This window comes from Salvelinus namaycush, chromosome 20 (assembly GCF_016432855.1).
Source record: "Salvelinus namaycush isolate Seneca chromosome 20, SaNama_1.0, whole genome shotgun sequence".
Classification (NCBI taxonomy): Eukaryota; Metazoa; Chordata; class Actinopteri; order Salmoniformes; family Salmonidae; genus Salvelinus; species Salvelinus namaycush.
This window is the reverse complement of record NC_052326.1, coordinates 31608046-31635915: the sequence shown is the minus strand read 5'-3', so window position 1 is coordinate 31635915 and position 27870 is coordinate 31608046. Positions and strand designations below refer to the sequence as shown.

The 27870-nt window shown below is 43.0% G+C and overlaps 1 protein-coding gene across 2 annotated transcripts; it reads right to left on the bottom strand.

Moving 5' to 3' along the window:
• Nucleotides 1-486: 486 nt before the first annotated feature.
• LOC120065244 (lysine-specific demethylase 5B-like) lies at nt 487-27870 on the bottom strand. 2 transcript variants are annotated; one of them, XM_039016067.1, is made up of 27 exons: nt 27060-27870; nt 26476-26643; nt 19288-19365; nt 17448-17570; nt 17082-17252; nt 14873-14998; nt 14439-14538; nt 14142-14242; nt 13750-13908; nt 13354-13473; nt 12957-13115; nt 12490-12671; nt 9606-9768; nt 9399-9518; nt 8883-9077; nt 8383-8564; nt 7863-7987; nt 7390-7540; nt 6505-6625; nt 5911-6266; nt 4528-4666; nt 4059-4238; nt 3533-3691; nt 2698-3220; nt 2342-2538; nt 1697-1954; nt 487-1381 (listed from the first exon to the last, which is right to left on the bottom strand). In XM_039016067.1, exons 2-27 carry the CDS (start codon nt 26626-26628, stop codon nt 1247-1249), a joined length of 4476 nt encoding a protein of 1491 aa, XP_038871995.1. In that variant the 5' UTR covers nt 26629-26643; nt 27060-27870; the 3' UTR covers nt 487-1246. The 2 variants fall into 2 exon arrangements, with proteins under 2 accessions (XP_038871995.1, XP_038871994.1); XM_039016066.1 differs by lacking the exon at nt 27060-27870 and having other exon boundaries at nt 26476-26780.

Below are 27870 nucleotides of genomic sequence, written 5' to 3'. Positions count from 1 at the left end.
ATCCACACCCCCCTACCTTATTTAAAACGGTATCTATGACCAACAGATGCATATCTGTATTCCCAGTCATGTGAAATCCATGGATTAGGGCCTAATGAATTTATTTCAATTTGACTGATTTCCTTATGAATTGATGCATTTATTTAGATACAAATATGGAAAGAAATAGCCAAGCATCAGCGCGAGCTGAATAATACAATTTGTAATATTTTATTGGAAGATTAGAATGTTAACATTAGGGCTTGTTGAGATGTATAGTAGGAGTTGTTTTTGGATGATATAATCCTACATATTTAATTGAAAGTAGCAAATATCTCATGTATCATGTTTAGCCCACTCACAGTACACCTGTGGATTATTATTCTCAGCCATTATAATCCCGTTATTCTTCAGATAATTAAATATTCTTGTCCATGGGACTCACAGATATTAAATGCCTACTTGAGTTAGGATAGCTTCTACACTGAGAAAATACAGACAACATACTTGTGGGAACAAATTTTATTTCTTATGCAAACTGCAACGCATTAATCATATTTACCCAAAGGAGGAAAAAAGTTGAATGATACCCGTGGCAGTTAATTCACACAGTTCCTTATGTTAGCCATGTTGCAAGTCAAATATCACTTTCAACCTGCAGCCTACAAGGGCGCTCTATAGGTTCTATAGTATAGAACCATTTCTAAGCACAAACAGCTCAGACAAACTGAACTCAAATTAACAATTCAGTTATTGCTCAGATAAATAATATTAGCTCTACAAGAGAAGAAAAAGGGTTCACATTGTTGTTCAGATGCATGTACAAAAACTGGGTTCCAAAAATGTTGTCCAATTGACTTCTTCTGGTTGAAAAATCCCTGCGTTGTCTTGTTACACATGCAAGTAAAGTCAGTCAAGTGAAAATGTCCTGTTTCCTCCACTTTATTCTGCTTCGCAAACAGTTGGAACCTCACGCAGTACAATCTGCATCATGTCGTTGATGATTGGAAAGATGAAGTTTGATTGGCTGTATAAAGCCAGCCACTATAACAAAACAGCGATGGAAGTCAATAGCTCTGAAAAGCAGTTTGGGCTGGGAAGGAGGAGGAAGGAGCACTGTTGTCACCAAGAAGAGCTAGATCAGGAAGGTCAATGAGGAGGCGGTGGGGCGCAGAGCATAGCTGAGTTTGGGGAAGGGAAATAACTGGGTGGTTATACACCCAGAGCTGTGACTAAACGAAAACTGATGATCCTTCAAAACTGGTCTTCACTCCCTGGTGTGGTCTGGCTGTGTGCAGCTGATACAGATGTAGTCCTCTTTCTCTGCCTGCTCTGCAGACACTCCTACACAGATCTGGTGGAACCACTGCTGGCAGCTGCCATCACACTGGACCCAATTCACCTGAGAAAAACAGAGGGAAATAATGCACAACGCAGCATCATATGATGCAAAATACATCATACCGGCTGTATATCTGTATTTTGAAAGTTATACATCTTGAAAACGTCATTGCTTACATGTAAAACAGTTTGGGACTATATCAATGGACTAATGAAACAAATACCAAAATATAGTTTTGGGTGGAATCTTCCTTTAATACAAATCATACTACATACTATTTTCAATATAGTCCAATTGCTAAAACAATGTGATGTGAGGGAAAACACACTGAAATGACCCACAACATAATGCAGTGGGGGGGGGTTTAATGCTAACCTGTTTCCCCTCTGGCTCTCTGCACCACGGTGCAGCGCACAGGTTGAAGTCTTCATCAGAGTCCGAAAGGGAGAGGTCAGAGTGAGTGGCGGTGGGTGAACAGGTCCCCTTGGTCTCCTGGCTCCTCTCCTTGTTCATCTTGGGCTTCTTCTTGCGGGGCTTCTTGGCTTTGTCCTTGCGCTCGGAGCCCTCCTCCTCCATGCACCGCTTGGTCCGCTTGCCGTTCACAGCCTCCTTCTTGAGACAGGCTACTCCGTTCTGGTGAAAACAGTAAACATGCATTTAAGTCACACACATGAATGTAAGGGTTTTGTTTGAATGTAAATGTTTTTGTATGTATGTAATTTTGTTTGAATGTAATGTTTTGTAACTTTGTCTTTTAAAATCATATGTCAGTTTGTTTTACCATCGTGGACCACTTTGGAAATAAGTGTTTAAATTAATGCTTTTAAGTGGCATCTTCTGGGATCCAGCGCAGATCTTATATTATTTTTCACCCAAATAAATTCATTCAAAAATAATTAAAAAAGGTCAACATGATGAACAAAAGTTCAGAAACGTCTCAAATACATCAAAACAACCCTTTAATCAAGTGGTTGACCTGCTATCTGAGCTGTGCCTCACAGTAGTAGACTAGTATGTTACCTGGTTGTGAGGGGGGCTCCCTCCCTGAGGGTTGTGCTGGTGTTGGTCCTGCTCTGTGCTGTGCTGGGGAGAGGGGCTGTCTGTGAGGTTGTGGGAATCCAGTCTGCTGAGGGACATGTACAGCTGCTGGGTCTCAGGTAGAGTCACCTGCAGCAGGAAGCCCTCCACCATCAGCTCCTCCAGCTCAGGGCTCAGTCCTGAAACACACACCAATAACACAGTTCAACACAGCCCTTAAAAGCAATAGTTCATTTTTTTCTTCTGTGTAATACATTTTACATGTGTTAGACATTGATAGAAATTTGATAAAAATGAGAGGTTGGGATATTCGATGTTGTTGCTAGCCTGACACGGACCCTGCAGAGGAATGCACTGGTGATCCGTGTAAAATGATGCGCTGTATGTTTCCTGAGATGGAGCCGAGGTGGGACTGGATGAGCCCCAGCGCTGATGTGATGTCATCAGAGCCACCCCCAGCACCCCCTCTGCGGAGGCCTGCTGCATGCGGTGCTGCCAGCGGACTGTCCTCTCGATGAGGAAGCGTAGGGCATCTCCCTCAGGCAGCCGCACCCTGATGCGCTGCAGGGAGGCCAGCAGGGGAAGCACCCGGTCCAGAGGTGGCTTTTCAGAGCGCCGGCAATGGGGACACAGCCAGGCTTGGTTGGGTCGGGGGTCCTGGTTGGAGCCTGAGACACAGCTGCGGTGAAAGGTGTCACTGCAGAGCTCGCACTGCAGCATGGCCCCCAACGGGGCATTGTGGCACACGCACACCCTCAACGCCCCGCAGTCGCCCGCTTGGAGGAGCTTGGACTCATTGGAGGCCCTGAGAGCCAGCAGACTATCCATCTCCTTCTGACGTACCTCGGCTAGAGTGACCATCTACAGAAAGGGGAACCAGCACAGGTTGGCATGACAAAACGCAATACTTACTACCTCAACATACATGTAACCAAACAGTAACCTACACAGTTATAGTATATGGAATTACAATACTGTATCAAACCATACATTTAATGATATGCACCTTCATATCATGGGTGCTCATATCAATGTGAAGGCTTCACTGATTGCAATAGTTGGGTGTTGTGGGTGTCTTTAGAATATGTTGGAAGTTAAATCAGTAAGTTCAATGGTATGCTTTTGGTAAATAAAAACATGTCCGTAGACAGACTGAGTAAGAGCAGCACGTACAGCAGAGGCGGAGTCCTTGCTCTCTGAGAGGGCCTTCTCCACGTCACTCAGGCAGTCCAGCCAAGTTCCATTTCTCTTGTTGCACTGGGTCACATCCTTTGCCTTTTTAGACTTTGACTTCTGAGACCCCATCCCAGCCTCACACCGGGGGCACAGCACCTAAACACACAAAGGAGACAATGAGACAAATCCCCAAAAAACTCAGGATAAAATGAACATTATCAGCACTGAAATAAAACAAATCCATGAAATACATTCAGCAAGAGGTATGGCAGGTTTAATTTGAAACTGATCTATCTACGGCAATACTAGGCTTGCCTCTCAAACAAATATTTGGCAACAGATTCAGTCAGGAGATTTGAGTTGTATCCTGCACAGATTACAGTATCATCACAGCGCCCATAGGAGTCTGGTGTACTATAAAGGGAATAGGGTGCCATTTGGGGCACAAACTGACTATTTAGTGAAACAACCCCTAAGGCGTCTGATTATGCGTTTCGGCATTAGATTGTTGTAGGTAGTTTACCTCCAGCAGGGAGTAAGGGGAATTCTTCATTAGAAAGGTTTTGGCGGCGCTCTCCTTCCAGGCCTGCACGTCAGAGACCAGGGCCTCCAGTCGAGCCAGAGGGTCCAGCCAGACAGGGATGGTCTTGGCCCGGGACACCAGGTCAGTCAGGGTATCCAGCACAGGGATACGGCCTCCCAGCTATACACAAACACACACTTATAAGCAGTCTGGCTTTTTTTCCCCCTTTCCCAACTTATTTTTATTTTCAGTGTGGCATACCAGAAACAGTTATAAAAAAAAAAAAAAAAAGGTACCAATATAGGACAGGTCTATATTCAGAGATGTCCCAATTAATTGAGTTCATAAATTAGAATGTTAGGCTATATTCCCTTCCTGGTGCACTACATTTGACCAGGGCTCTGATCAAAAGTAGTGCACTACATAGGGAATAGGGTGCCACTTGGGACACAGCCTAAGCGCCTCCTACCTGCAGGGTGTCTGCTTCCTGAAGCCAGTCTTTAGCCTGGTCCACCGTGTCCTTCAGCAGCAGACAGTTGGGCAGATAAGCAGAGATACTAGCCACCTCCTGAAGAGCTGCCTCAAGAGTTTCCACACAGTGACAGGGCCTGGACAAAATACAAGCTAGGCTTAAAAACACAAGTAGACTCAGTACTGCTTTTATCTTTAGTGTCAAGTGCTGTCAACACCTTTCACAACATCCCACAGTTCATATGGCTCTAGTGGTCACTTGTTACTTCAAATCAAATGTTATTGGTCACATACACATGGTTAGCCGATGTTATTGCGAGTGTAGCGAAGTGCTTGTGCTTCTAGTTCTGACAGTGCAGCAGTATCTAATAATTCCACATACACACAATCTAGTAAAAGGTATGGGGTGAGAATATATAAATATATGGATGAGGAGTGACAGAGCAGCTAAGATCCAATATATAGTAAGAATAGATAGTGAAGGATACAGTATATACATATGAGATCCGTAATGCGAGATATGTAAACATTCTTATTAAAGTGACTAGTGTTGAATTTATTAAAGTGTCCTATGATATCAAGTCTGTAGGTAGGCAGCCACCTCTCTGTGCTAGTGGTGGCTGTTTAACAATCTGATGGCCTTGAGCGAGATGTTTTTCAATCTCACTTTAGCACAATGAGGAGTTACATTTCAGCCTGTCTGAAGAGAACGAACCGAACCAATAGACTAACCACCTCTGACGCAATGTTGCTTATGGACAGTGGAATTAGTGTTCTGTACATAACTTCTCTATTTCAAAAAGTTCAGAGTTGTCAAATAAGACCTTATAGTCCAAGATGTCTCAATACAGGCGACCGCCAGTTTACCCTAATAGCAATGGGAGCCAGCTCTGCGACTAGAGCCTGTGTGTAAACTGTTGTGTGAGCCAGCTGAGCAGAGCATTGTCCCAACCCACTGATACAGTTAATCCATCAGTGAGCAGCTTTCAACTCCAAATGCAAACCTTGCACTTTTCACTCTCTGCTGGCTGAACTTCTAAGCAGCTTTTCACAAGGTAGGTGTCAGTGCTACATATTTACTATTAACTATGTCAGTGTGATTTCTTTTGTATCTCTATCCATTTCAAACATCTTGTTTTGTGCATCTCGTAACCATTTCCTAATGAAAATATGTCTATGGCTTTACTATTAAAGTTTTTGTATTACTCAAGTTAGGAAAGGAGTTGACCTGAGACATGGCTGTAGACCACTACTACAGCTAGGATGAAAGGTGACAACTACTGAACCAAGAGATTTTCCTGTACATCGTTTCATGTAGGATAGAACCGGTCAACTTGCATATTCAACTACAGTACTGTCTAAGGCGCTCTCCTCCTCTCACCTGATCTCCATCAGGCTGAGAGCCCGCTCCTCCCAGTGCTCAGACATTGTAAGCAGCTCCTGCAGGCGCGCCATGGCTCTCTCCACCAAAGCATGCGAGGCCAGACCCACCCCCTGGTCTATCAGCCTCCGCATGGTGTCCAGACAGAGGCTGTGGGGCTGGCTGCTGGCCCCCTGAACCACCTCCAGCCAGCGCGCCTGCTCCAGCCTCTCCCTGAGCAGGCTTAGCTGTGGCAGCTCCACATCCAGGCTCAGGCTCACGTCCAGCAGGCTCTGCAGCTCCGCTGGGCTGGGGGCCTCGTCACAGAGGAGCCGCTCGCTGCACTGCTGGAAGTCATCCACGCGGGTAAGCAGGTCCTGGGGGAAATACAAGCAAGTAAAAGGGTCAATCAATGATCGCTGTTGTTTTTGTTCAGTGTTATCCTGGTCCTGAAAGATCACTGTGGCTGTACGTAGGCTTTTGCCACAGACTCCCAGTCTAGTGCATCATCAACTAATCAAAAATGTGCTGAGCGGAGTCAGGTGTGATAGCGAAGAGAGGAACACAGGAATTGTCACTGATGGTGGTGGATATATTCTGACCCTATAGTTGTACCTTGAGTAAGGGGGCCTGGCGGATGCTGCAGGGCAGCTTGTGCAGCTGCCTGACAAACAACCTGAGCTCCTCCACCGTCAACAGGTTCTGGCTCTGGGACTTCCCTCCACCTGAACGATACCTGACAACAACACACTAAAGGTCAGAGTCACAGCTAACCTACAGAGCACAAAAGCTGAAATTATTTTCACTAGAGCACATTATTCCTTTGCGCATTAGTTAGAACTATTTGGCTAACCATGTGGCTAGCAATACAAAAATTAGAAGTGGTAAAGGATTTCAACTTCAGAAAGCATCCAGCAGGTATATCTCACTGGTCATCCCCAAAGCCAACACCATCTTTGGCCGCCTTTCCTTCCAGTTCTCTCCTGCCAATGACTGGAACGAATTGCAAAAATCACTGAAGTTGGAGACTTATATCTCCCTCACTAACTTTAAGCATCAGCTGTCAGAACAGCTTACCGATCACTGCAGCTGTACATAGCCCATACAACTACCTACCTCATCCCCATATTGTTTTCATTAACTTTTTTTTGCTCTTTTACACACCAGTATTTCTACTTGCACATCATCATCTGCACATCTATCACTCCAGTGTTAATTTGCTAAATTGTAATTACTTCGCTACCATGGCCTATTTATTGCCTTACCTCCTTACTCCATTTGCACACACTGTATATAGATTGTTCTATTGTGTTATTGACTGTACTTTTGTTTATTCCATGTGTAAAACTGTGTTGTTACTTGTGTCGCACTGCTTTGCTTTATCTTGGCCAGGTCGCAGTTGTAAATGAGAACTTGTTCTCAACTGGCCTACCTGGTTAAATAAAGGTGAAATAAAAATAATAATAATACAAAAATAGAAATTGCGTGTGTGTAGCCCACCTGGTCTGCCTTTTCCCATTGAGCAGTTGCTGGGCAACCACGGCACACTTCTCAGCATCGAGGGTAACAGCGCAGAGCTGCCGTAGGAGGTCACACTGAGGGAACTGCTTCACCTCTGCATCCTCAACCAGTGACCGCAGCACCTCCAAGCCTGAACACATAAACAAACAAACAGTGCTTTAGACACAGTCATCAATGCATCCAAAGAATCATGGTCCAATGATCAAGTGAACTGTATTATTAGCAAAGGGTAGAGAATAATCTACTCTATTCTGGTATTATGTGTTTCATTAGACAAAGGCAACATATCTGGGTGATGAGAAGTAAAAAAAAACATTCCGTAACACATCTGAGAACATCCTGTCCACTTGGGGTTATGCAAATAAGCAACAATTTTGTGTTTTGTTATGACCAATTTCAATTCCATAGACGCCTGAACCCAAAGAGGTATCCTACATAGGGTTAGTACTTACTGCTTTTCTTGTCTTGTTTGGCCTCCAGTATGTTAGTGACATGGGAGACCCAGCCTGTGTAGGACTCGGCACGCAGAGTGACTGCTTCCATCATGGGGTAGAGCTCAGCCATGGTAAACCTGAAGCTGTAGACACACAACAAGGTAAACACAGGTCTATAATGTTTCTGAAGACTGGAATCTTGGCTGAGTAACAGCTGTCACAACTGTTTATTTTCTGGTCAGGTGACACGTGTTTGTTTTTCATCAGAAGGTTCTAGAAGGCCTTTAGACATTGCAATGCTGCTCACTCTGAATGACCCTTACTTTAAGTTGATAGATGTTCTTAAAAGGGGCATTTCACTTAAACTGCAAAACAAGTGTTATAATTTGTGCATTGGATCTGTAAAACTAATGGCAATATTAACATGAGCTTCTGTTGATTGCCCGTTTCTGTACAATGTGGGATGTACGTAATGAGGGATGAATGTAAACATTTTAATGTGGGCATTTAGCACCAACTTAGCTGTTGATAGACCTACTTGAGTGTGAGGTTGTTGGGGGGGCAGGAGCAGAGGTCTTGGGCGTGGTGCAGACACACCAGCTGGCCGGGGTTACAGGGACAGGTGAGGGCAGAAAGGTAGCAGGTGGTCCTACACCTGGAACACTGGCGCTCCTCGTCTGGCAGCAGGTCGTACTCCACCTGCTGGGACTGCTGCACGCCCTGGGGACACAGACAGATGAGTAGTGTCATAAACACCCACCCACAGATTAGTAATGTCACAGAGATCACACAGACACCCACACCAGTAGTGTCATACTAGGAGGAGAAACATGGATGACTCAGGGACAGACACTATTGGAGCAAAGTTTACTGTGGCCATTTGCTTCTCTAATGATGTTGTCCAACTACAACTTAGATGCTTTGAATGGCATGTGTTTGAGCAGGGGCACAATATTGGTCAATTTCAAACCAGAAGGAAAAAAACATATTGATATTCAAAAATCAAATGAAAGTGTGCCAGCATGAGAGGCCTCTCACCATCTTGCTGACTTTGTCCCTCAGCTTGTTCTCCTCCTGGAGCATGACGGTCATGTCTCTCTGCACGGCCGAGGCCAGGGCCACGTCCATGGCGTCTGCCTTGGACGCCATCTTGCAGACCATCTCGTCGTGGGAGAAGACACAGTACCTATCCAGCTGTCGGTAGTGGTCCACACACATGCGGCCCATGGGCATCTGAAATGACAGAGCAGGAGGCTTTGGGTTGAAACTGTACTATTCATTTAACACTATCGAGCTGAGCTGTATACAGTGCTGGTTACATCAGTAATACCCTAACTTGATTCAAAGAGCTACAAGGTATACAGCCTCTTGTTCAAACCTAGCATTAACACACCTGACTGACCAAATGTATTGTTCATCCAGACCATGATAAACCTGTACATCATGTAGCTCTCCAGGACCAGGTGTAATGACCACTGCTCAATAGAAACAGCTTCCAGTTATTCAATTATTAGCTTATGTATGCTATTGATGAGGGACTTCAAGTCATCATACCCAGTCCACGGTGCAGAAGTTGACAGCCTCCGCAAAGTTGAAGCCCTGGTTAAATCCGCTGTGGTAGGCTCTAGGGAAAGTGATGACAAACTCGCCAGCGCACTGATTGGTGCGATAGATCTAGAGAAGAGTGGGTATGAAGTCATGGTAAAACTATAACTATACTCACGGCGTGCGTGTGTGTGTGTGCGCGCGTTTGGTACTTACGGGGACACCGTGGTTCATTAGTGTGTTGGGGTTCATGATGGTGACCAGCTGGTGCAGGAGGTCAGGCTGAGACTCGAACAGCTCGGGGGCCAGTTTCTTCATCACCCCCTCCAGCTTCTCCGCAGCATACCCCGGAGCGCCGTACCACGTCTTGGGCTCTCCCCTGAGGACATATGCCAGTTTGTCATAAACACTGACTGTTGTTGTCACTCCTTGACCCAGAAAATATAAACTATTGGCCTATATCGAATCTCCCATTCCCCTCAAAAACTTTAGAAAAAGCTGTTGCGCAGCAACTCACTGCCTTCCTGAAGACAATGTATACGAAACGCTTCAGTCTGGTTTTAGACCCCATCATAGCACTGAGACTGCACTTGTGAAGGTGGTAAATGACCTTTTAATGGCGTCAGACCGAGGCTCTGCATCTGTCCTCGTGCTCCTAGACCTTAGTGCTGCTTTTGATACCATCGATCACCACAATCTTTTGGAGAGATTGGAAACCCAAATTAGTCTACACGGACAAGTTCTGGCCTGGTTTAGATCTTATCTGTTGGAAAGATATCAGTTTGTCTCTGTAGATGGTTTGTCCTCTGACAAATCAACTGTAAATTTCGGTGTTCCTCAAGGTTCCGTTTTAGGACCACTTGTTTTCAATATACATTTTACCTCTTGGTGATGCCATTCGGAAACATAATGTTCACTTTCACTGCTATGCAGATGACACACAGCTGTACATTTAGATGAAACCCCAAAATTGCCTTCGCTGGAAGCCTGTGTTTCAGACATAAGGAAGTGGATGGCTGCAAATGTTCTACTTTTAAACTCTAGGTCCCAAGAAACAAAGAGATCTTCTGTTGAATCTGACAATTAATCTTGATGGTTGTACAGTCGTCTCAAATAAAACTGTGAAGGACCTCGGCGTTACTCTGGACCCTGATCTCTCTTTTGACGAACATATCAAGACTGTTTCAAGGACAGCTTTTTTCCATCTACGTAACATTGCAAAAATTAGAAACTTTCTGTCCAAAATTGATGCAGAAAAATGTATCCATGCTTCGTCACTTCTAGGTTAGACTACTGCAATGCTCTACTTTCCGGATAAAGTACTAAATAAACTTCAGTTAGTGCTAAACACAGCTGCTAGAATCTTGACTAGAACCAAAACATTTGATCATATTACTCCAGTGCTAGCCTCGCTACACTAGCTTCCTGTTAAGGCAAGGGGCGATTTCAAGGTTTTTCTGCTAACCTACAATGCATTACATGGGCTTGCTCCTACCTGTCTTTCCGATTTGGTCCTGCCGTACAAAGCTACACGTACGCTACGGTCACAAGACGTAGGCCTCCTAATTGTCCCTAGAATTTCTAAGCAAACAGCTGGAGGCAGGGCTTTCTCCTATAGAGCTCCATTTTTTATGGAATGGTCTGCCTACCCATGTGAGACACACAGACTCGGTCTCAACTTTTAAGTCTTTATTGAAGACTCATCTCTTCAGTAGGTCCTATGATTGAGTGTAGTCTGGCCCAGGAGTGTGAAGGTGAACGGAAAGGCACTGGAGCAACGAACCACTCTTGCTGTCTCTGCCTGGCCGGTTCCCCTATCTCCACTGGGATTCTCTGCCTCTAACCCTATTACAGGGGCTGAGTCACTGGCTTACTGGTGCTCTTCTATGCCATCCCTAGGAGGGGTGCGTCACTTGAGTGGGTTGAGTCACTGACGTGATCTTCCTGTCTGGGTTGGCGCCCCCCCTTGGGTTGTGCCGTGGCGGAGATCTTTGTGGGCTATACTCGGCCTTGTCTCAGGATGGTAAGTTGGTGGTTGATATCCCTCTAGTGGTGTGGGGGCTGTGCTTTGGCAAAGTGGGTGGGGTTATATCCTGCCTGTTTGGCCCTGACCGGGGGTATTGTCGGACGGGGCCACAGTGTCTCCCGACCCCTCCGGTCTCAGCCTCCAGTATTTATGCTGCAGTAGTTTGTGTCAGGGGGCTAGGGTCAGTCTGTCATATCTAGAGTATTTCTCCTGTCTTATCCTGTGTCCTGTGTGAATTTAAGTATGCTCTCTCTCTCGGAGGACCTGAGCCCTAGGACCATGCCTCAGGACTACCTGGCCTGATGACTCCTTGCTGTCCCCAGTCCACCTGGCCGTGCTGCTGCTCCAGTTTCAACTGTTCTGCCTGCGGATATGGAACCCTGACCTGTTCACCGGACGTGCTACCTGTCCCGGACCTGCTGTTTTCAACTCTCTAGAGACAGCAGGAGCGGTAGAGATACTCTCAATGATCGGCTATGAAAAGCCAACTGACATTTACTCCTGAGGTTCTGACTTGTTGCACCCTCGACAACTACTGTGATTATTATTATTATTATTATTTCACCATGCTGGTCATTATTGAACATTTGAACATCTTGACCATGTTCTGTTATAATCTCTACCCGGCACAGCCAGAAGAGGACTGGCCACCCCTCATAGCCTGGTTCCTCTCTAGGTTTCTTCCAAGGTTTTGGCCTTTCTAGGGAGTTTTTCCTAGCCACCGTGCTTCTACACCTGCATTGCTTGCTGTTTGGGGTTTTAGGCTGGGTTTCTGTACAGCACTTTGAGATATCAGCTGATGTAAGAAGGGCTTTATAAATAAATTTGATTTGATCACTTTGAAGACTGAAGTGTATTCTTGTGTTTAACACCATGTCAACCAATAAACTAACTCCAATACTAAGCAAGCAATTAGGTTTGCCAAGATTCCTCAAAATGACAGAAGCAGAGGCCATTTGCTTCGACCTATACAGTGCATTATACCGCGGGCCAGAAGATTGTTCTGGTCCAGTTACAAGGTGAGGTAAAACTACAGTCCCATACTAGTGGCCTGTGGGGCAGCCTTTTATGTACCAGTGCAGGTAGTTGATGGAGTAGCTCCAGTGGTCCTCAATGTGCCAGCAGAAGGAGGAGAAGCACATGCCCACATACAGCCAGGGTAACTTCATCCCACAGATGTCGGCCGTAACATGAGTCAGCACCGAGGAGTCTATCACGGGCATGTTGTTCAGGTTCCAGCCACTGCTCAGGTAATCCTATGGGTCAGAGACAAGTACAAGTTAAGGCTCGACTCAACTGCGGGTGATATTGGCTAGGGCTTAATCTCCTGTAGAACTCCAATATCACCTTAAATATAAGTCTCTAAGAGCATAGATGTATGGGGTTTGTGAGCTATAGAACTACTTGCGAGAGTTTTTTTCCACGACAGTTCTCTTGGTCTGAAATTGTGTACTGTTGCCATGATGTTGTGGTACAGTCAACTTCAGAATCATCCCAATACCTAGCATATGTTAACTTGTAAGAGGAGAGCCTTTGTGTACCTCATCCTCAGGGGAGACTTGGAATCGTCCACCCCTGATGGGGAAGCCGCTCCCAAACTCCTTGGAGGCGATGTCTGCTCCGTACTCCACAGTGACGTCCTCCTCAATGGTGCTGACCAGTCGCCAGAACTCCTTCTCCACCAGCTCGGTGGGAACCATCTGACAAACAGAGAGGCAGAAAAACCATTACCTCAACTCATTTCAACCACAGTCTGAGTTAGGATGAGTTACGTATAATACAGCTTATATCAGGTGGGGGTTAAGTAGGCACAATGACACTGGGGAAAATGCTTTGAAACCGAGGTTCCATCTTAAAACTTGTCTAATAGGAATATTTTCCTGTTTTGTCCCTGCTGAACATAACTGATGAGGACAGTACATCTGCTGTCAAACTTACATGAACCGGCATGTTGAAATAGTCTGACTTGAAGGAGTCAGCCATGTCCCCAAAAGTGCGTAGGGAGTAGTCCCTGCCAGCCTGCTCGAAGCCAAAGGCTACCTGGGGTTTGCCACACTCCTGTAGGGAAGACAAGGATGAGATAAGCACTAATGTAGCAAATATCAACATGAAGTTATACTTGCCGAACACCAACAGGAGTAGGATTCTACTGAGAAGCTCTGGTATATAAGATAACCACAAAACAGAGGTTTAGCATGCTTTTGTTTAGCTTTAATAAGGGTCTACTGCTGCTTCTGTATTCAGCTTCCCCAGTGGACAGGGTGTGTGGAGGTAACGGAGTGACAGTGTAGTACAGTAATTGGGGCTGGGGGAGAGCGGGAGCATGTCTGTCACCTGAGCCAGGCACTTGGGGCATCTCCAGTCTCCTTTGGGGACATCATGGAGGGGCGGGATCAGACAGAAGGTGTGGTAGCTGTCATCACAGCCATCACACAGCAGCAGGCGGTCCTCTTCGCTCCCGCTGCCACACACCAGACACATGTACTGATCCACCTGAGACAGACAGACACAGAGACAGACAAGACAATGAGGCTTCTTATCCACTAATCAGCAAAAATGGCACCCAGGTGGGTGGATGGGAACTAACCATTAAAATGTATAGAACTCAATCATTTGTACTTTTGTGAGAGACCTGAATAAATGCTATCCATTAGGATTATTATCATAGTCATAATGAAGAGACAATTAGCCTTGATTAGCTCAGCATATGAATGTATTTTACTCACTGCGGGGTCGTTTTTTTTACTAAACACGCTTTCTTTGTCCCTTGTTATTGAATCCTCGTGCTCAGTGGGTTCCAGTTTCACCTCAACAGGTTTCACTAGCACTGAAAGGCATCACATGGTTAATGGAGGCCAGGGCATACAGTATGTATTCATATCAACACAACCCTGTTCTTATATAGATTTAAAATCTAATAATTATCTAAACTTAAATTAAACCAGAGAAACATTTTAATTTGTTAATGAAAAATATTACATTATTTCACATTGCATTAGACTTTGCCAAAGGACAGTGTTTACCAAGCTGTGGCTCTGGCTTGGCCACATTGGAACCCATCCTCCTCCTCAGGTTGGGCCGGTTCTCACAGTCCTCCGCTGTCTCAGTCGTCATACAGCCTCCCTGTCAGAGAGAGGGGAGAAAAGGGAGGGGTTCATGCCATGTGGACTACGATAGGAAATGAAGGAAAAGCAACATATTTTTCTAGAGGTCACCACTGCAAACACACACACACACAGGCTCTTTTGGTCGATATCCAGAAACACACGCAAAGCTGCGAACCACCGCTTGTCTGCATTGGTAAATTGTGCCACTGGACTTGTCACACAATGACTCGGATAAAGCTGTCTTATTAGGTTCCCGGGAACTATCGTGGGTTAGAATTGTGACTTATGGGGAACCAGAGCCACTGACGGAGGTAGAACGTTTACTTATGGGGACCCTGGAAGAGGTTCACCTCAGCTCTCATGCGCTTGGCTCTGCGAGCAATGCTGCAAGTCTCCAGGGGCTGGACAGACTGGCGCTGGGGCAGGTCATGGGGGATGTAGTCCATATCCTTGGTGTCATTGGTCAGGGTAGGCTTCTGTAGGGGAGACATGGGGGAAGTGAGTGGGCATGTAGAACTTTAACACATTTTCACAGATATCAAACATGTTGTTTGAAAATAATGAGGCAAATGACAATCATTCTGTTGAATGACAAAAGAAAGTGCTTTGCTTGCTCCTTGTCACTCCTACTACTATTATGCTGTGACAAATTCCATTTGCCAAGAACAAACTAGGCATCTATAAAGAGAGACAGGGCCATGTGGTTATTTAGGTGCCTAGTTGTCTAACAGTTCCTTTGGGCATTTGATTTCTAATCTTTCATTGTTGCCTTTGAACAAAATAATTGTAATTGAGTTGTTGAATACCATGGCTTGATAATAAATTCAACCTTCAACTGTTGATACTTGTTTTTGTCTTGCAAGATCAACACATGGTCTCTGGTCTTTCTGTTGACACCACTCACATGACAAAGAGGAAGACAGGCAGCAACACTGAGGTGAGGTGGGGGTTGGGAACACTGACGCTCTGCTGTCTCTGGTGTATCAGGAGGACAGTGCGAGGGCAGCAGCCAGGCCAGAGACAGCTAGGCCTCTACACAGGGAGGGCGGGGCGAGAGGGAGGAGGGTGAAAGGGGAGGAGAGGGAGGGGATCAGGGGAGGTCAACGCCAGCAGGCTGAGAGGCATGCAGCACTGCGGAGAGAGGATGAGCTGCTGCTAACCACAAAGCCCAACCAGGGCCCCAAGGTACAATCAGAGAAGCTGCAAGAGACAACTGAGGCCTTCAATAAAATAAACACGGAAATATACACAAAAATAACCCAATGGGGAGGAGAGCTCGCTAAAAAAAATGGTTGTTTTGTTGCCCGTTTGTTGTCAGGATTCAAGTCATGCTTTTTAAAAGTACCAGGCTTCATCTGGCATATAACTCAATTTGTGTGCAAAACCCAGGCTCATTCAACTCCTCGTTATACCAAGGAACAAAGCAGATCTACTGCAGTTAAGACCTACTGAATAGATAATTTGACAAAATATCAAACTTACAGAGTAGTGTGGAAAAGAGGCCACGTGAGTGCCAGTTCACTTCTGACGTGTCTTCTCTGCAGTAGTAGGACAGTTAATAATGAGATTGGCTGGTATTAGCTTAATTTAGGGTGATGCTCTACATACAGACAGCAGAGAGTGACGAGTCACTTTTAATGCAGGAAATAATAACTGCCAAATATTTGTACAGTTGACCCATTTATAAAGTTGACCCTGCTTCCATCTTGGAGCAGATATTTAATGGAAAATAAATTCTCTCAACAGCTATATATATATATATATATATATATATATATACACACACATACATCTGCCATTTCACTATGGACAATGTCTACACCTTTGACACGGCACAACCTCCTACACCATGCCCAAACCGGACGTCCGCATGTGCCATTGTGCGCAAATTGACTTTGTCCACCTACACCAAACGAGATCACGACACGCAGGTTGAAATATCAAAACAAACTCTGAACCAATTATATTAATTTGGGGACAGGTCGAAAAGCATCATACATTTACGGCAATTTAGCTAGCTGCCTTGCAGTTGCTGGCTAATTTGTCATGGAATATAAACATTGATTTATTTGACCTGAAATGTACAAGGTCCTCTACTCCGACAACTAATCCACACATAAAACAGTCAACCGAATCGTTTCTAGACATCTCTCCTCCTTCCAGGCTTCGTTTTCTTCTTTGGACTTTATATGGTGATTGGCAACTAACTTTCATAATAAGGTGCATTACCACAACCGACCTCAGTTCATCTTTCAATCACACATGTGGATATATGTTCCTAAAAACCAATGAGAAGATGGGAGAGGCAGGACCTGCAGCGTGAGCTGCGTCACAAATTGAATCATATTCTATTTTTGTGCCTAGCAACACAGACGCTCGTTGCCACGTGCGAGCAGTGTGGGTGCTATGATTGAATAACATGTGTACATTTATTTTGTAACGCACGCGACGCGACCGGTGTGTTCAGCATGTTAGTCCTCAACTCGAAATAAGAGCACATTAGTAAACAGCCCAGAGCAGAGCGCCATCTGCTGAGAGAGAGCGACCCATCTGACTCACCAGAAGGTTGGCTCCAGTCTGGAACAGGTTGTAGGGGTAGAGGATCCTCTCATAGTGAGAGCGCAGATGAGAGCCTATGGCCTTGCCTGGAGCAAAGCCCATCTTTAGGGCTATCTTAGACCAGCGTCTCTCTCTGCAAACCACGTCAAAACCCCCATCATCTTTCACCAACTGGGAAAGAAAGGATGCCAATCAATGACCTTTAATGTGAGAGTGTATAAAATGTGTAAACATAGCACAATAAGAAGCATATAGAGCTCCCATGAGTATATAAGTGTACAACACATAAACGCCCCCTGGATCATATCCAAGAAAAGCTGGCCAGTTTCCTGCATCCAGGGTGTGCCAGAAGTTGTAGCTACATACCTTGTTGAGTTGGTACAGGTCCAGATTCTTTCTTTCCACATGAGGGATTTTCAGGGTGCACCCTTGTAGCTCCCAGAACTTTGCGATTTGATCCAGGAAGTTGAGCTTGACTCTGGTTTGAGCCTACTCAACAGCAACACAAGACATGGTACATTTTACACATCACCAACATAAAAGAAAAAAACAAAAGCCATTGTTTCTACAATAACTCATCCCATGCTGTGCTACTTAAGTGCAGATTTTTTTTTATTTTTAATATACCCACGGTATGATTATAAATACCATTGATACGAATGTTAGTTTACTAGATTTCGATATTTGTACTTTTTAAATAAATACCTGTAGTCAAGTTGTGGACTCGGTTAATAGATAAAGCAGATGGTGCTGTTCATTTCACATGTTATTTTTCATTATTACATTTACTGGTAGATCCCCCAAAACAGCTGATTGAGCCAGCTTAGATTTTTTTATTTAACCTTAATTTATACAGGTTTCTCTCATTGAGATAACATCTCTTGTCCAAGAGAGACCTGGTCCAATAGCAGCAGGGGGAACAACGTTTCAGACAAAACAACTTCAGACTAACACAGCATTAAACAAAACTATAAACACATACAGTACAAAAATGACATATTACATTAAAAAACACGAAAGTCTTGACTAAAAAACAGCTGTCCTAAAGACATTTACACTCTATGATAAATTCATCAAGTGTTTCAACTCCACCAACGAAACTACATAAAATTTAAATTCCAGGACCACAGAGCTGAGTAACTAAAACTAATTCTACCATGACCTGTTCTAATTTTTGGTACTGTTAGAAGCAAATGAGAATGGGACCGTAATTGATATTTATTTACCGAACTGATTAAAAAAGAGAAAATGGCATTTTACCCAATATGGCCTTATAAAATCAGTGTATAAGGCGTGAGGTGTGTCACTCCTGCAGTGCAACTTAAGTGAGGTGATGAAGATACACTTGCATGAAATTCACTACTAATGTCCACAAGCTTCTTGAATTTTGGTAAAAAGCAGAGGCAATCCCCTCCTGGATTAAGATCCCTGCTGACTAATATTTGTTTTGTGTATGCTTAAACTGAGTAAGTAGCCTTTTGAGATACTTAACTTTATGAGCTGGGTTGTCTGTCCTTGCAATTTATGTTTGCATGCGCACGTTAGAATTCAGTATGGGAATTCCTTAGTAGGTTAACATTTTTGGGGGCGGGGTTTACCAACAAACAAAACAATAGCGGCCCTTATGTGCAGCACCGGTAATAGCATGCAGCACCGGTATAGCACAGGCACAGTATGAAGTTATGGAAATATGGATACCGCCCAACCTTACAGGACATAGACATTTAAACTAGCTCATTGTATCAAAAGGAGGGGTTAAAGAAGGTCTAGGTACCAGTGACCTTTGACTTGAGGTCATCAACTTTCTCTACAAGGCACATTCCAGAGGCCAGGGACACCCTGCTGCTGGGTGTTATAAGCCTGTTGAAGCCACTGTTCTACTGACAAATGTATCAATGTAGCCTTCTGAGTCAACATATCTAATTCTTTAGGCTTAATCTGACTAATGTGTTTATTTGTCCATTTTCTTTTATTTCTTTAGCACTTAAGAGTAGGATAATAATGTGGATTGAGACGATGTACAAGAAAGGCCAAAACCACCAAAATAACTTTGTGGAACATCATTGTAAAAAAAGTAATCCACATATTCAAAATAAAAACTTGCTTACATACATATCCAGTCTCTCATAATAAAGGTAACTAGATATACTATTATTAAAACGCGGTACTGTATGGATAAACCAGTTAAGTAGTAAAATGAACATACCTCCAATTCATTAAGTCTCTGGATCCGGGGAGTGAAGTGCAGTCTGTCCACGTCACACGCAAACGGTGGCTGCCATTCCTGCAGGAGTAAACATCATCTTGTCAAACTGACTGAGGAGTCGCTCACATTGTTCATAGCTCATCCTCCATTTTGAAGAATCATTATCAGTTGAGCCACAGTCTATGCTGTATTTGAATACATGTTTAAGTGAGTCTTCTATACTGCACCGTTTAGGAACAATGTGACATGGCAGGCCATGTCCCATACAGAAAGTAATGTAGGCTGTTGATCTTTAGTCTAAATCCATATTTGAGATCTCCTCTGTTACACTCTTCCTAATAAACACTTGGCTAAATGCCAATCAAACCTGAGTAAAATATACAGTACCGGTCAAAAGTCTTACAACACCTACTGATTCAAGGATTTTTCTTTGTTTTTTAAAAACTATTTTCTACATTGGAAAAAAATTGTGAAGACATCAAAACTATGAAATTACACAGAATCATGTAGTAAACAAAGAAAAATGGTTAAACAAATCATTTTATCTATTTGAGAATCTTCAAATAGCCACCCTTTGCCTTGACAGCTTTGCACACTCCCGGCATTCTCTCAACCAGCTTCATGAGGTAATCACCTGGAATGCATTTCAATTAACAGGTTTGCCTTCTTAAAAGTTACTTTGTGGAATTTCTTTCCTTCTTAATGCTTTTGAGCCAATCAGTTGTGTTGTGACAAGGTAGGGGTGGTATACAGAAGATTGACCAAATAGGGCTAATATCAAGTCCATATTATGGCAAGAACAGCTAAAATAAGCTAAGCGAAATGACACTCCATCATTACATGTAGGTCAGTCAATGCGGGAAATTAAGAACTTTGAAAGTTTCTTCAAGTACAGTCGTGGCCAAAAGTTGAGAATGACACAAATTTTAATTTTCACAAAGTCTGCTGCCTCAGTTTGTATGATGGCAATTTGCATATACTCCAGAATGTTATGAAGAGTGATCAGATGAATTGCAATTAAATGCAAAGTCCCTCTTTGCCATGCAAATTAACTGAATCCCCCAAAAACATTTCCACTGCATTTCAGCCCTGCCACAAAAGGACCAGCTGACATGTCAGTGATTCTCTTGTTAACACAGGTGTGAGTGTTGAAGAGGACAAGGCTGAAGATCACTCCGTCATGCTGATTGAGTTTGAATAACAGACTGGAAGCTTCAAAAGGAGGGTGGTGCTTGGAATCATTGTTCTTCCTCTGCCAACCATGGTTACATGCAAGGAAACACGTGCCATCATTGCTTTGCACAAAAAGGGCTTCACAGGCAAGGATATTGCTGCCAGTAAGATTGCACCTAAATCAACCATTTATTGGATCATCAAGAACTTCAAGGAGAGTGGTTCAATTGTTGTGAAGGCTTAAGGGCGCCCAAGAAAGTCCAGCAAGGTCCAGGACCGTCTCCTAAAGTTGATTCAGCTGCGGGATCGGGGCACCACCAGTACAGAGCTTGCTCAAGAATGGCAGCAGGCAGGTGTGAGTGTATCTGCACGCACAGTGAGGCAAAGACTTTGAGGATGGCCTGGTGTCAAGGCAGCAAAGAAGCCACTTCTCTTCAGGAAAAACATCAGGGACAGACTGATATTCTGCAAAAGGTACAGGGATTGGACTGCTGAGGACTGGGATAAAGTAATTTTCTCTGATGAATCCCCTTTCCAATTGTTTGGGGCATCCGGGAAAAAGCTTGTCCGGAGAAGACATGGTGAGCGCTACCATCAGTCCTGTGTCATGCCAACAGTAAAGCATCCTGAGACCATTCATGTGTGGGGTTGCTTCTCAGCCAAGGGAGTGGGCTCAATCACAATTTTGCCTAAGAACACAGCCATGAATAAAGAATGGTACCAACACATCCTCCGAGAGCAACTTCTCCCAACCATCCAGGAACCGTTTGGTGACGAACAATGCCTTTTCCAGCATGATGGAGCACCTTGCCATAAGGCAAAAGTGATAACTAAGTGGCTCGGGGAACAAAACATTGATATATTGGCTCCATGGCCAGGAAACTCCCCAGACCTTAATCCCATTGAGAACTTGGTCAATCCTCAGGAGGCGGGTGGACAAACAAAACCCCACAAATTCTGACAAATTCCAAGCATTGATTATGCAAGAATGGGCTGCCATCAGTCAGGATGTGGCCCAGAAGTTAATTGGCAGCATGCCAGGGCGGATTGCAGAGGTCTTGAAAAAGAAGGGTCAACACTGCAAATATTGACTCTTTGCATCAACTTCATGTAATTGTCAATAAAAGCCTTTGACACTCATGAAATGCTTGTAATTATACTTCAGTATTCCATAGTAACATCTGACAAAAATTTCTAAAGACAATATTTGTGTCACTCAACTTTTGGCCATGACTGTACAGTCGCAAAAACCATCAAGTGCTATGATGAAACTGGCTCACACGAGGAACTCCACAGGAAAGGAAAACCCAGAGTTACCTCTGCTACAGAGGATAAGTTCATTAGTTACCAGCCCCAGAAATTTCAGCCTAAATAAATGCTTCACAGTGCTCAAGTAACAGACACATCAACTGTTCAGAGGAGACTGCATGAATCAGGCCTTCAAGGTCGAATTGCTGCAAAGAAACCACTACTAAAGGACACCAATAAGAAGAAGAAACTTGCTTGGGCCAAAAAGCGAGCAATGGACAATAGACCGGTGGAAATTTGTCCTTTCGCCTGGAGTCCAAATTGGAGATTTTTGGTTCCGTCTCTGTGAGACGCAGTGTGGGTGAACGGATGATCGGCACGTGTATTTCCCACTGTAAAACATGGAGGTGGTGTTATCGTGTGGGGGTACTTTGCTGGTGACACTGTCGGATATATTTCGAATTCAAGGAACACTTAACCAGCATGGATACCACAGCATTCTGCAGCGATACGCCATCCCATCTGGTTTGCGCTTAGTGGGACTACCATTTGCTTTTCAACAGGACAATGACCGAACACACCTCCAGGCTGTGTAAGGGCTATTTTACCAAGAGGAGTGATGCATCAGATGACCTTGCCTCCACAATTGTCCGACCTCAACCAAATTGAAATGATTTGGCATGAGTTGGGCCACAGAGTGAAGGAAAAGCAGCCAAGTGCTCTGCATATGTGGGAACTCCAACACTGTTGGAAAAGCATTCCAGATGAAGCTGGTTGAGAGAATGCCAAGAGTGTGCAAAGCTATCAAGGCAAAGGGTGGCTATTGGAAGAAACTCATATTTTGATTTAACACTTTTTTGGTTACTACATGATTCCATGTGTGTTATTTCATAGTTTTGATGTCTTCACTCTTAATCTACAATGTAGAAAGAGAGAGAGACTGTTTGACTGGAATCAACAGGAGAAACTGTGGTGCAGATAGAACATTAAGGTCACTACAGCCTCCTTATCTTTGGAGACTACACTGTCTCTGTGACCTTGCATGGCATCTCAGTGCCAGCATGCCTGTTTGAATGTGCATAATAACTCAGGAACACAGAAAAGTATAATTTTAAATAGGCTACACAAGCACTAGCCTCTCTCACAGCAATTCTGCAAATTCATCCCAAGTGACAAATAGGACAAAATCCTTTTTGATCAAATTGGAAGAGTCCATCCGAAAACCCAACTACCTAAAGAAGAAGACCTAACTGACACCTCAGACTGAGAAGTGATCCAGCTGGGAATGTGGACAAGTCCGTCAAAGTGCAGTTATCAAAAAATTCTCCATAGATTACCCTTTGAATCTGCACTCTTCGTCTGCAGTGCACGGCCCAGATGGGGGCATGGTTTATGAAACAACAGCTCTGGCTGTATTTCCACCAGCCCCTTTGTGGAGTAGTGGAGCTAGGACAACAGACCGGCCCATTACATAACCACTCCCATTCTGCACAAACAACTTCCATCCTCTGAACGGCTAGCCAAATTCAGCCATCATTAGACTACCTACAGTAGGTACAGCTCCAGAGTGACATGGAGTGCATATTTTGATGTTAATCCAGTGTTGTATGAACACAACATTTCAGATTACACAATTTCTGTGCAAGATAGCCAATCGAGAGAAAGATAAAATTGTGTTTATTGAGAAAGCGGTTCACTTTATTTGTGCCCAGCGCAGGGCAGCTAGACCAGATAAGAAACAAAGCCATTGTCACAACTCTACAGAAAGGTAGGAAAAACTGTTTAAATGGAGGGGAACAAAATGTATCAAATAATACAAAACAAATGGTGGAAGGACTAAACACTGTACTGCTATAAAAATAAAATATATGCTTAAAAACAGGTTGCCTTGGTAGTTTCTCAAACAGTTCACATTAAGGTTATTTTGGGTGTACATTGTTGCAAAGTATTTGAGTAATTGTTAGGAAATTAGCATAATTCCTTATTACACCAGTGGAATAAAGGATAGTCCCTATTCCTGTTGTGTAATTAAATTCTCAATGAGGCCTAATCAACTAGTCTATAATGCAGTTACTATGGTGTGCAACAACATCAGGCTAATACCAAGTGCAATTACAGTTTTATAACATAGGTATAAGAATAACTAAGTGTTACCCAAATTACTATGTTAATCAACTGCTATCAACTCTTGTAGAGATACATTTTTATTGCAAACCAAAATAACAGTAATACATGTATGCCCCAGAAAAAGTTAAAGCTGCAATAGATGGGTTGGCTGATAACGTCACGAAAACGATGTGCACGCTTGGGGTGAAAGTCAGCCTGCTGTTGTGATTCTGGATGGCCAGATTGCCAGCAATAACGACAAACTGCCATGTCAGGAATTGTAAATGTCTCAATTCAGCTTGTTGTTTTGAAGCCTTTTGACTGATTTCATGTCAAAGCTAATATGGCAAAAATGTGCTAACTAGCTAACCAACAACTGTAACGATGTATTTGACAACAAGTGGTCATTGTGCAAATGCATTTTTGTGGACAACATGTACGCTATATTTTGTCTCCAATCTAAGCCAACCTCTTCTGTTATGCCCCATGGTTGCGCATGCGTCGTTTGTTGCTTAACAACCAACCCCTGTATATGTAACTTTTTGGGCGACCGACCAAATTCAAATAGAATAGTGAGTTATAGATTTGTCTCTCATTGAAAGCAAGTCTAAGAAGCAGTAGATCTGTTCTATGTGCAGTATTTCTATGCTTCCTGGTCTTAAGTTGAGTTTGAGTTTTTAACTTTCGGTTTTGTACAAGCTTCAAAACATCTGAAAATACAATATTTATGGTTATGGAAAATATATTTCACAGCGGTTTAGATGGTACAATGATTCCTTACACTATGCTTGTTTTGTTTCAAACTGAAATTAGGCAACCTATTAGAATTTTAGCACCCAGGAAATGGCAGAGCGATTTCTGCATAGTGCATCTTCAAAAAAGGTCCAATGCAAACTTTCAAATAATTTCTGGATAACAATTAGGTAGCTTACCATGATTGTTTTCAATTAAAATGGTCAAAAAGAAACAAAAATAGCTATGAAAATAACAATAATGCCCTTTAAGTGTAAGAGCTGTTTGAGAACACCGCCTGACATTTCAGCCTGTTTTGGTGGGATGGAGTTGACCTGCCTGGTGACATCACCAGTTATTAGTTGATAGACCAATAAAGAGTTGCAAACCTCTCTGCCAATAACAGCTAAGACAGTCCAAGCAATATTCTTGATTGAAATACAGCTCTTTACTAAGAAGCTGTTTATTTTTGACCATTTTAATTGAAAACAACCACACTAATTTACTTAATTGTTACCCAGAAATTATTTGATATTGAAACAAAAATGGCTGTATTGGATTTAACTAATTTACCACCAGGCAGGCCAAAACTTCACCCCACCAAATTGGCTGAAATTTTAGGCTGTATTTTCAGACAGCTCTTACAGAAATGGGCATTATCATTTTCACAATATTATTCCAACCTCAAGTGTGGAATTGTATATATAAAAATAAAATAAAAACAGGAAAATTAACTTTGACTGCATTGAGTCTTTAATATCTAGGCTACTTTGTACATTGGTCATCAAAACAAATGCCTCAGAGGCCAGCCCTTCAAGAAAACCATTTGGTTACCATTGGAAAAGCAGTACATATTTTCACATATGAATTATAACAAATTATCACTACCAAAATTTTATTATATTTTTAATATAAATGTTAATACACTCCAAAGAAAATCCATTTGGTACACAATCCAGTCCACACCCAACCACAAAGACAACATGGAGGACATTAACAAGCTAGAAGAGTCTTCTCAGCAGGCCTACAACATACAGGCCTCTAAAATCAGCCCGACTCAATTATGATCAAATAATCTAGGTTGCGGAGGCAAGAGGCAACAACATTTCAGTCAGCACAATAAGCTGTCCCTAATACCCTTGAGATTTAAGGGTGCTCGGTGCTCACCATTACCGAATGTGGTCAAATAAGCAATGGGCTGAAAGCTTGAAATGTCACAAGTAGTGCAGACCAATACAGAGCCAGGAACCTTCCTCCCCCATGTTCAAGAAACAAGTAAACCCATGTATGAAAATTGCAGCACTGTAGTCGACAATGCAGTTTCCTAACCAACTAATCGGTTTTCCTTTCCAACGAATCACACTCCATAAAGAGATCGTCACTGTGCACGTAGCTGTCACACGGAAATCCAGCATCAAAACATTGGTATGTCAATACAAGTGAATATAAAATGCAATATGGTATGATATATTACACATATTTTACAATTTCACATTCGAAAATTGAATTGATAACAAGCTGTAAGGCATTAAAGTGACTTGGTGAAATGTCTTATTTCCGTATCATTTTACAATGAACAACTCCCGGGAAGAGAAAAGGTAACCAACCTTGTCACCCATCAATTTGACCAAAAGCCTCTAAAGATGCATTGTACTTGGGTTGAACGTTCTATGGAACATAAGCGATACTTTGTAACTTTGTCGCGAGTCTGTCTGCACAGATATCACTGGGCGTGTGCGTGTCCTTGCACACCTACAGATGCACACACAACCTACGCTCGCATAGAAGCTGGCAATTCAATTCAACTCAAGCCGCCATGTTGAAAATATGTCTAAAAAGATAACTATACGACCACAAATGTCATCAACAACAGTTAGAAAATGTTTTCAGCCGGAGTTTGAAATCATACCCTAATTAAAAGACACTCACCTTCGGCGGTCGGACCTTGCAGATGCCAGTTTTCTCTGCAATAGGTCGTATTTTGTTGATATACGCAAATGGGTCGGCAAATTCCTCCCAAGTGGGCTCAAAAACAGGACACTCCGGTGGAGCAATGAACTCGTTTGGCCGAGATTGGGTCATCGTTGCATCTTCGTTCTAAATAGTGGAGAGTTACGATTCAAAGTATTTTAATTAAAGTTCAATGAAAGCTGTCCCCTTTGAAGAACTGCTCCCTTTAACTCCGTCAATTAAGAACATCACTACACACTCATTGAAGTCGCACTCGCATTATCTGGTCGGGGGACAGCACCTAGGCTGCTTCCGCTTCAGAAAGTAGATACCCCTACACACACGACAATGGCATACTAGCTACAAAACATAACATATTTATTCAAACAAATAACTACACATGGAAGGTAAATTCATGGCATGCCATTTTTTCGGGGTTTGGGGCTTGTCTAAAAAAATACCTCAATGCACTAGCAACGAAAAACTAAATTGATTACTGTAAATAAACGGTCAGTAAACAAAACAAAAACCCACGTAATCAAAATATGGTGTACACAACCTACCGTTTGTTATTCACAATTGGTCGAAGACAAATATTGAAGTGAAAATAATTGTCCTCTAGGCCTGTACAGTTTAAAATAAAACGAATAAATGTACCAAGAAATATATTGATTCTTATTTATTCATCCTACAGTACACAAAAGTATAGGCTACATTTGAGTTATGCATTCTAGTGGAAGTGAAACAGATGAGCGCATTCATACTAAAGCCTCGTGGTGACCGGAACTAGTTTTTTTTAAATGGACTCGATGGGCTCGATGATTGGGTGTAGTTCCTTGGATTCTGGTGTGAGGGAGGGTGCACAGAGAGGGGCCACCGACTTTACAAGTGATATATAAAAATGACAAGCCATAGCCAACAGAGTTAGATAAGTTAGATAAAATACATGTCCCGAACCAATTAAAGTATTCCATCAGCTAAAAGGGGTCTTGAAATTGACTTTCAATTTCCCATGCAGTCAAGTCAATGAGGGTGAACTCTATTCTAGAACTATAATTTACAAACAGGTCAAAAATCACAGGGATACATTTTATTTTACAGAGTTAATAACCGTTTGAAATAGAGGTCGACCGATTAATCGGAATGGCCGATTAATTAGGGTCGATTTCAAGTTTTCATAAAAAATAATAATAAAAAATAATAATAAATACATTAAAAAAAATAATTAAAAAAAAATAAATAAAATCGGGAAATCGGTGTCCTTTTAAAAATTTTATACACCTTTATTTAACTAGGCAAGTCAGTTAAGAACACATTCTTATTTTCAATGACGGCCTAGGAACGGTGGATTAAATGCCTTGTTCAGGGGCAGAA

What these genes read in the sequence shown, in the direction of transcription:
- LOC120065244 (XM_039016067.1), bottom strand. Translation starts at nt 26,628, where the DNA reads ATGACCCAATCTCGGCCAAACGAGTTCATTGCTCCACCGGAGTGTCCT. An exon ending in CCCAACAACCTCACACTCAA is followed by an intron (nt 7,988 to 8,382) that starts GTAGGTCTATCA and finishes GTGTGTCTACAG; the next exon opens with CTTCAGGTTTACCATGGCTG. An exon ending in CCCCTTACTCCCTGCTGGAG is followed by an intron (nt 3,692 to 4,058) that starts GTAAACTACCTA and finishes TTGTGTGTTTAG; the next exon opens with GTGCTGTGCCCCCGGTGTGA.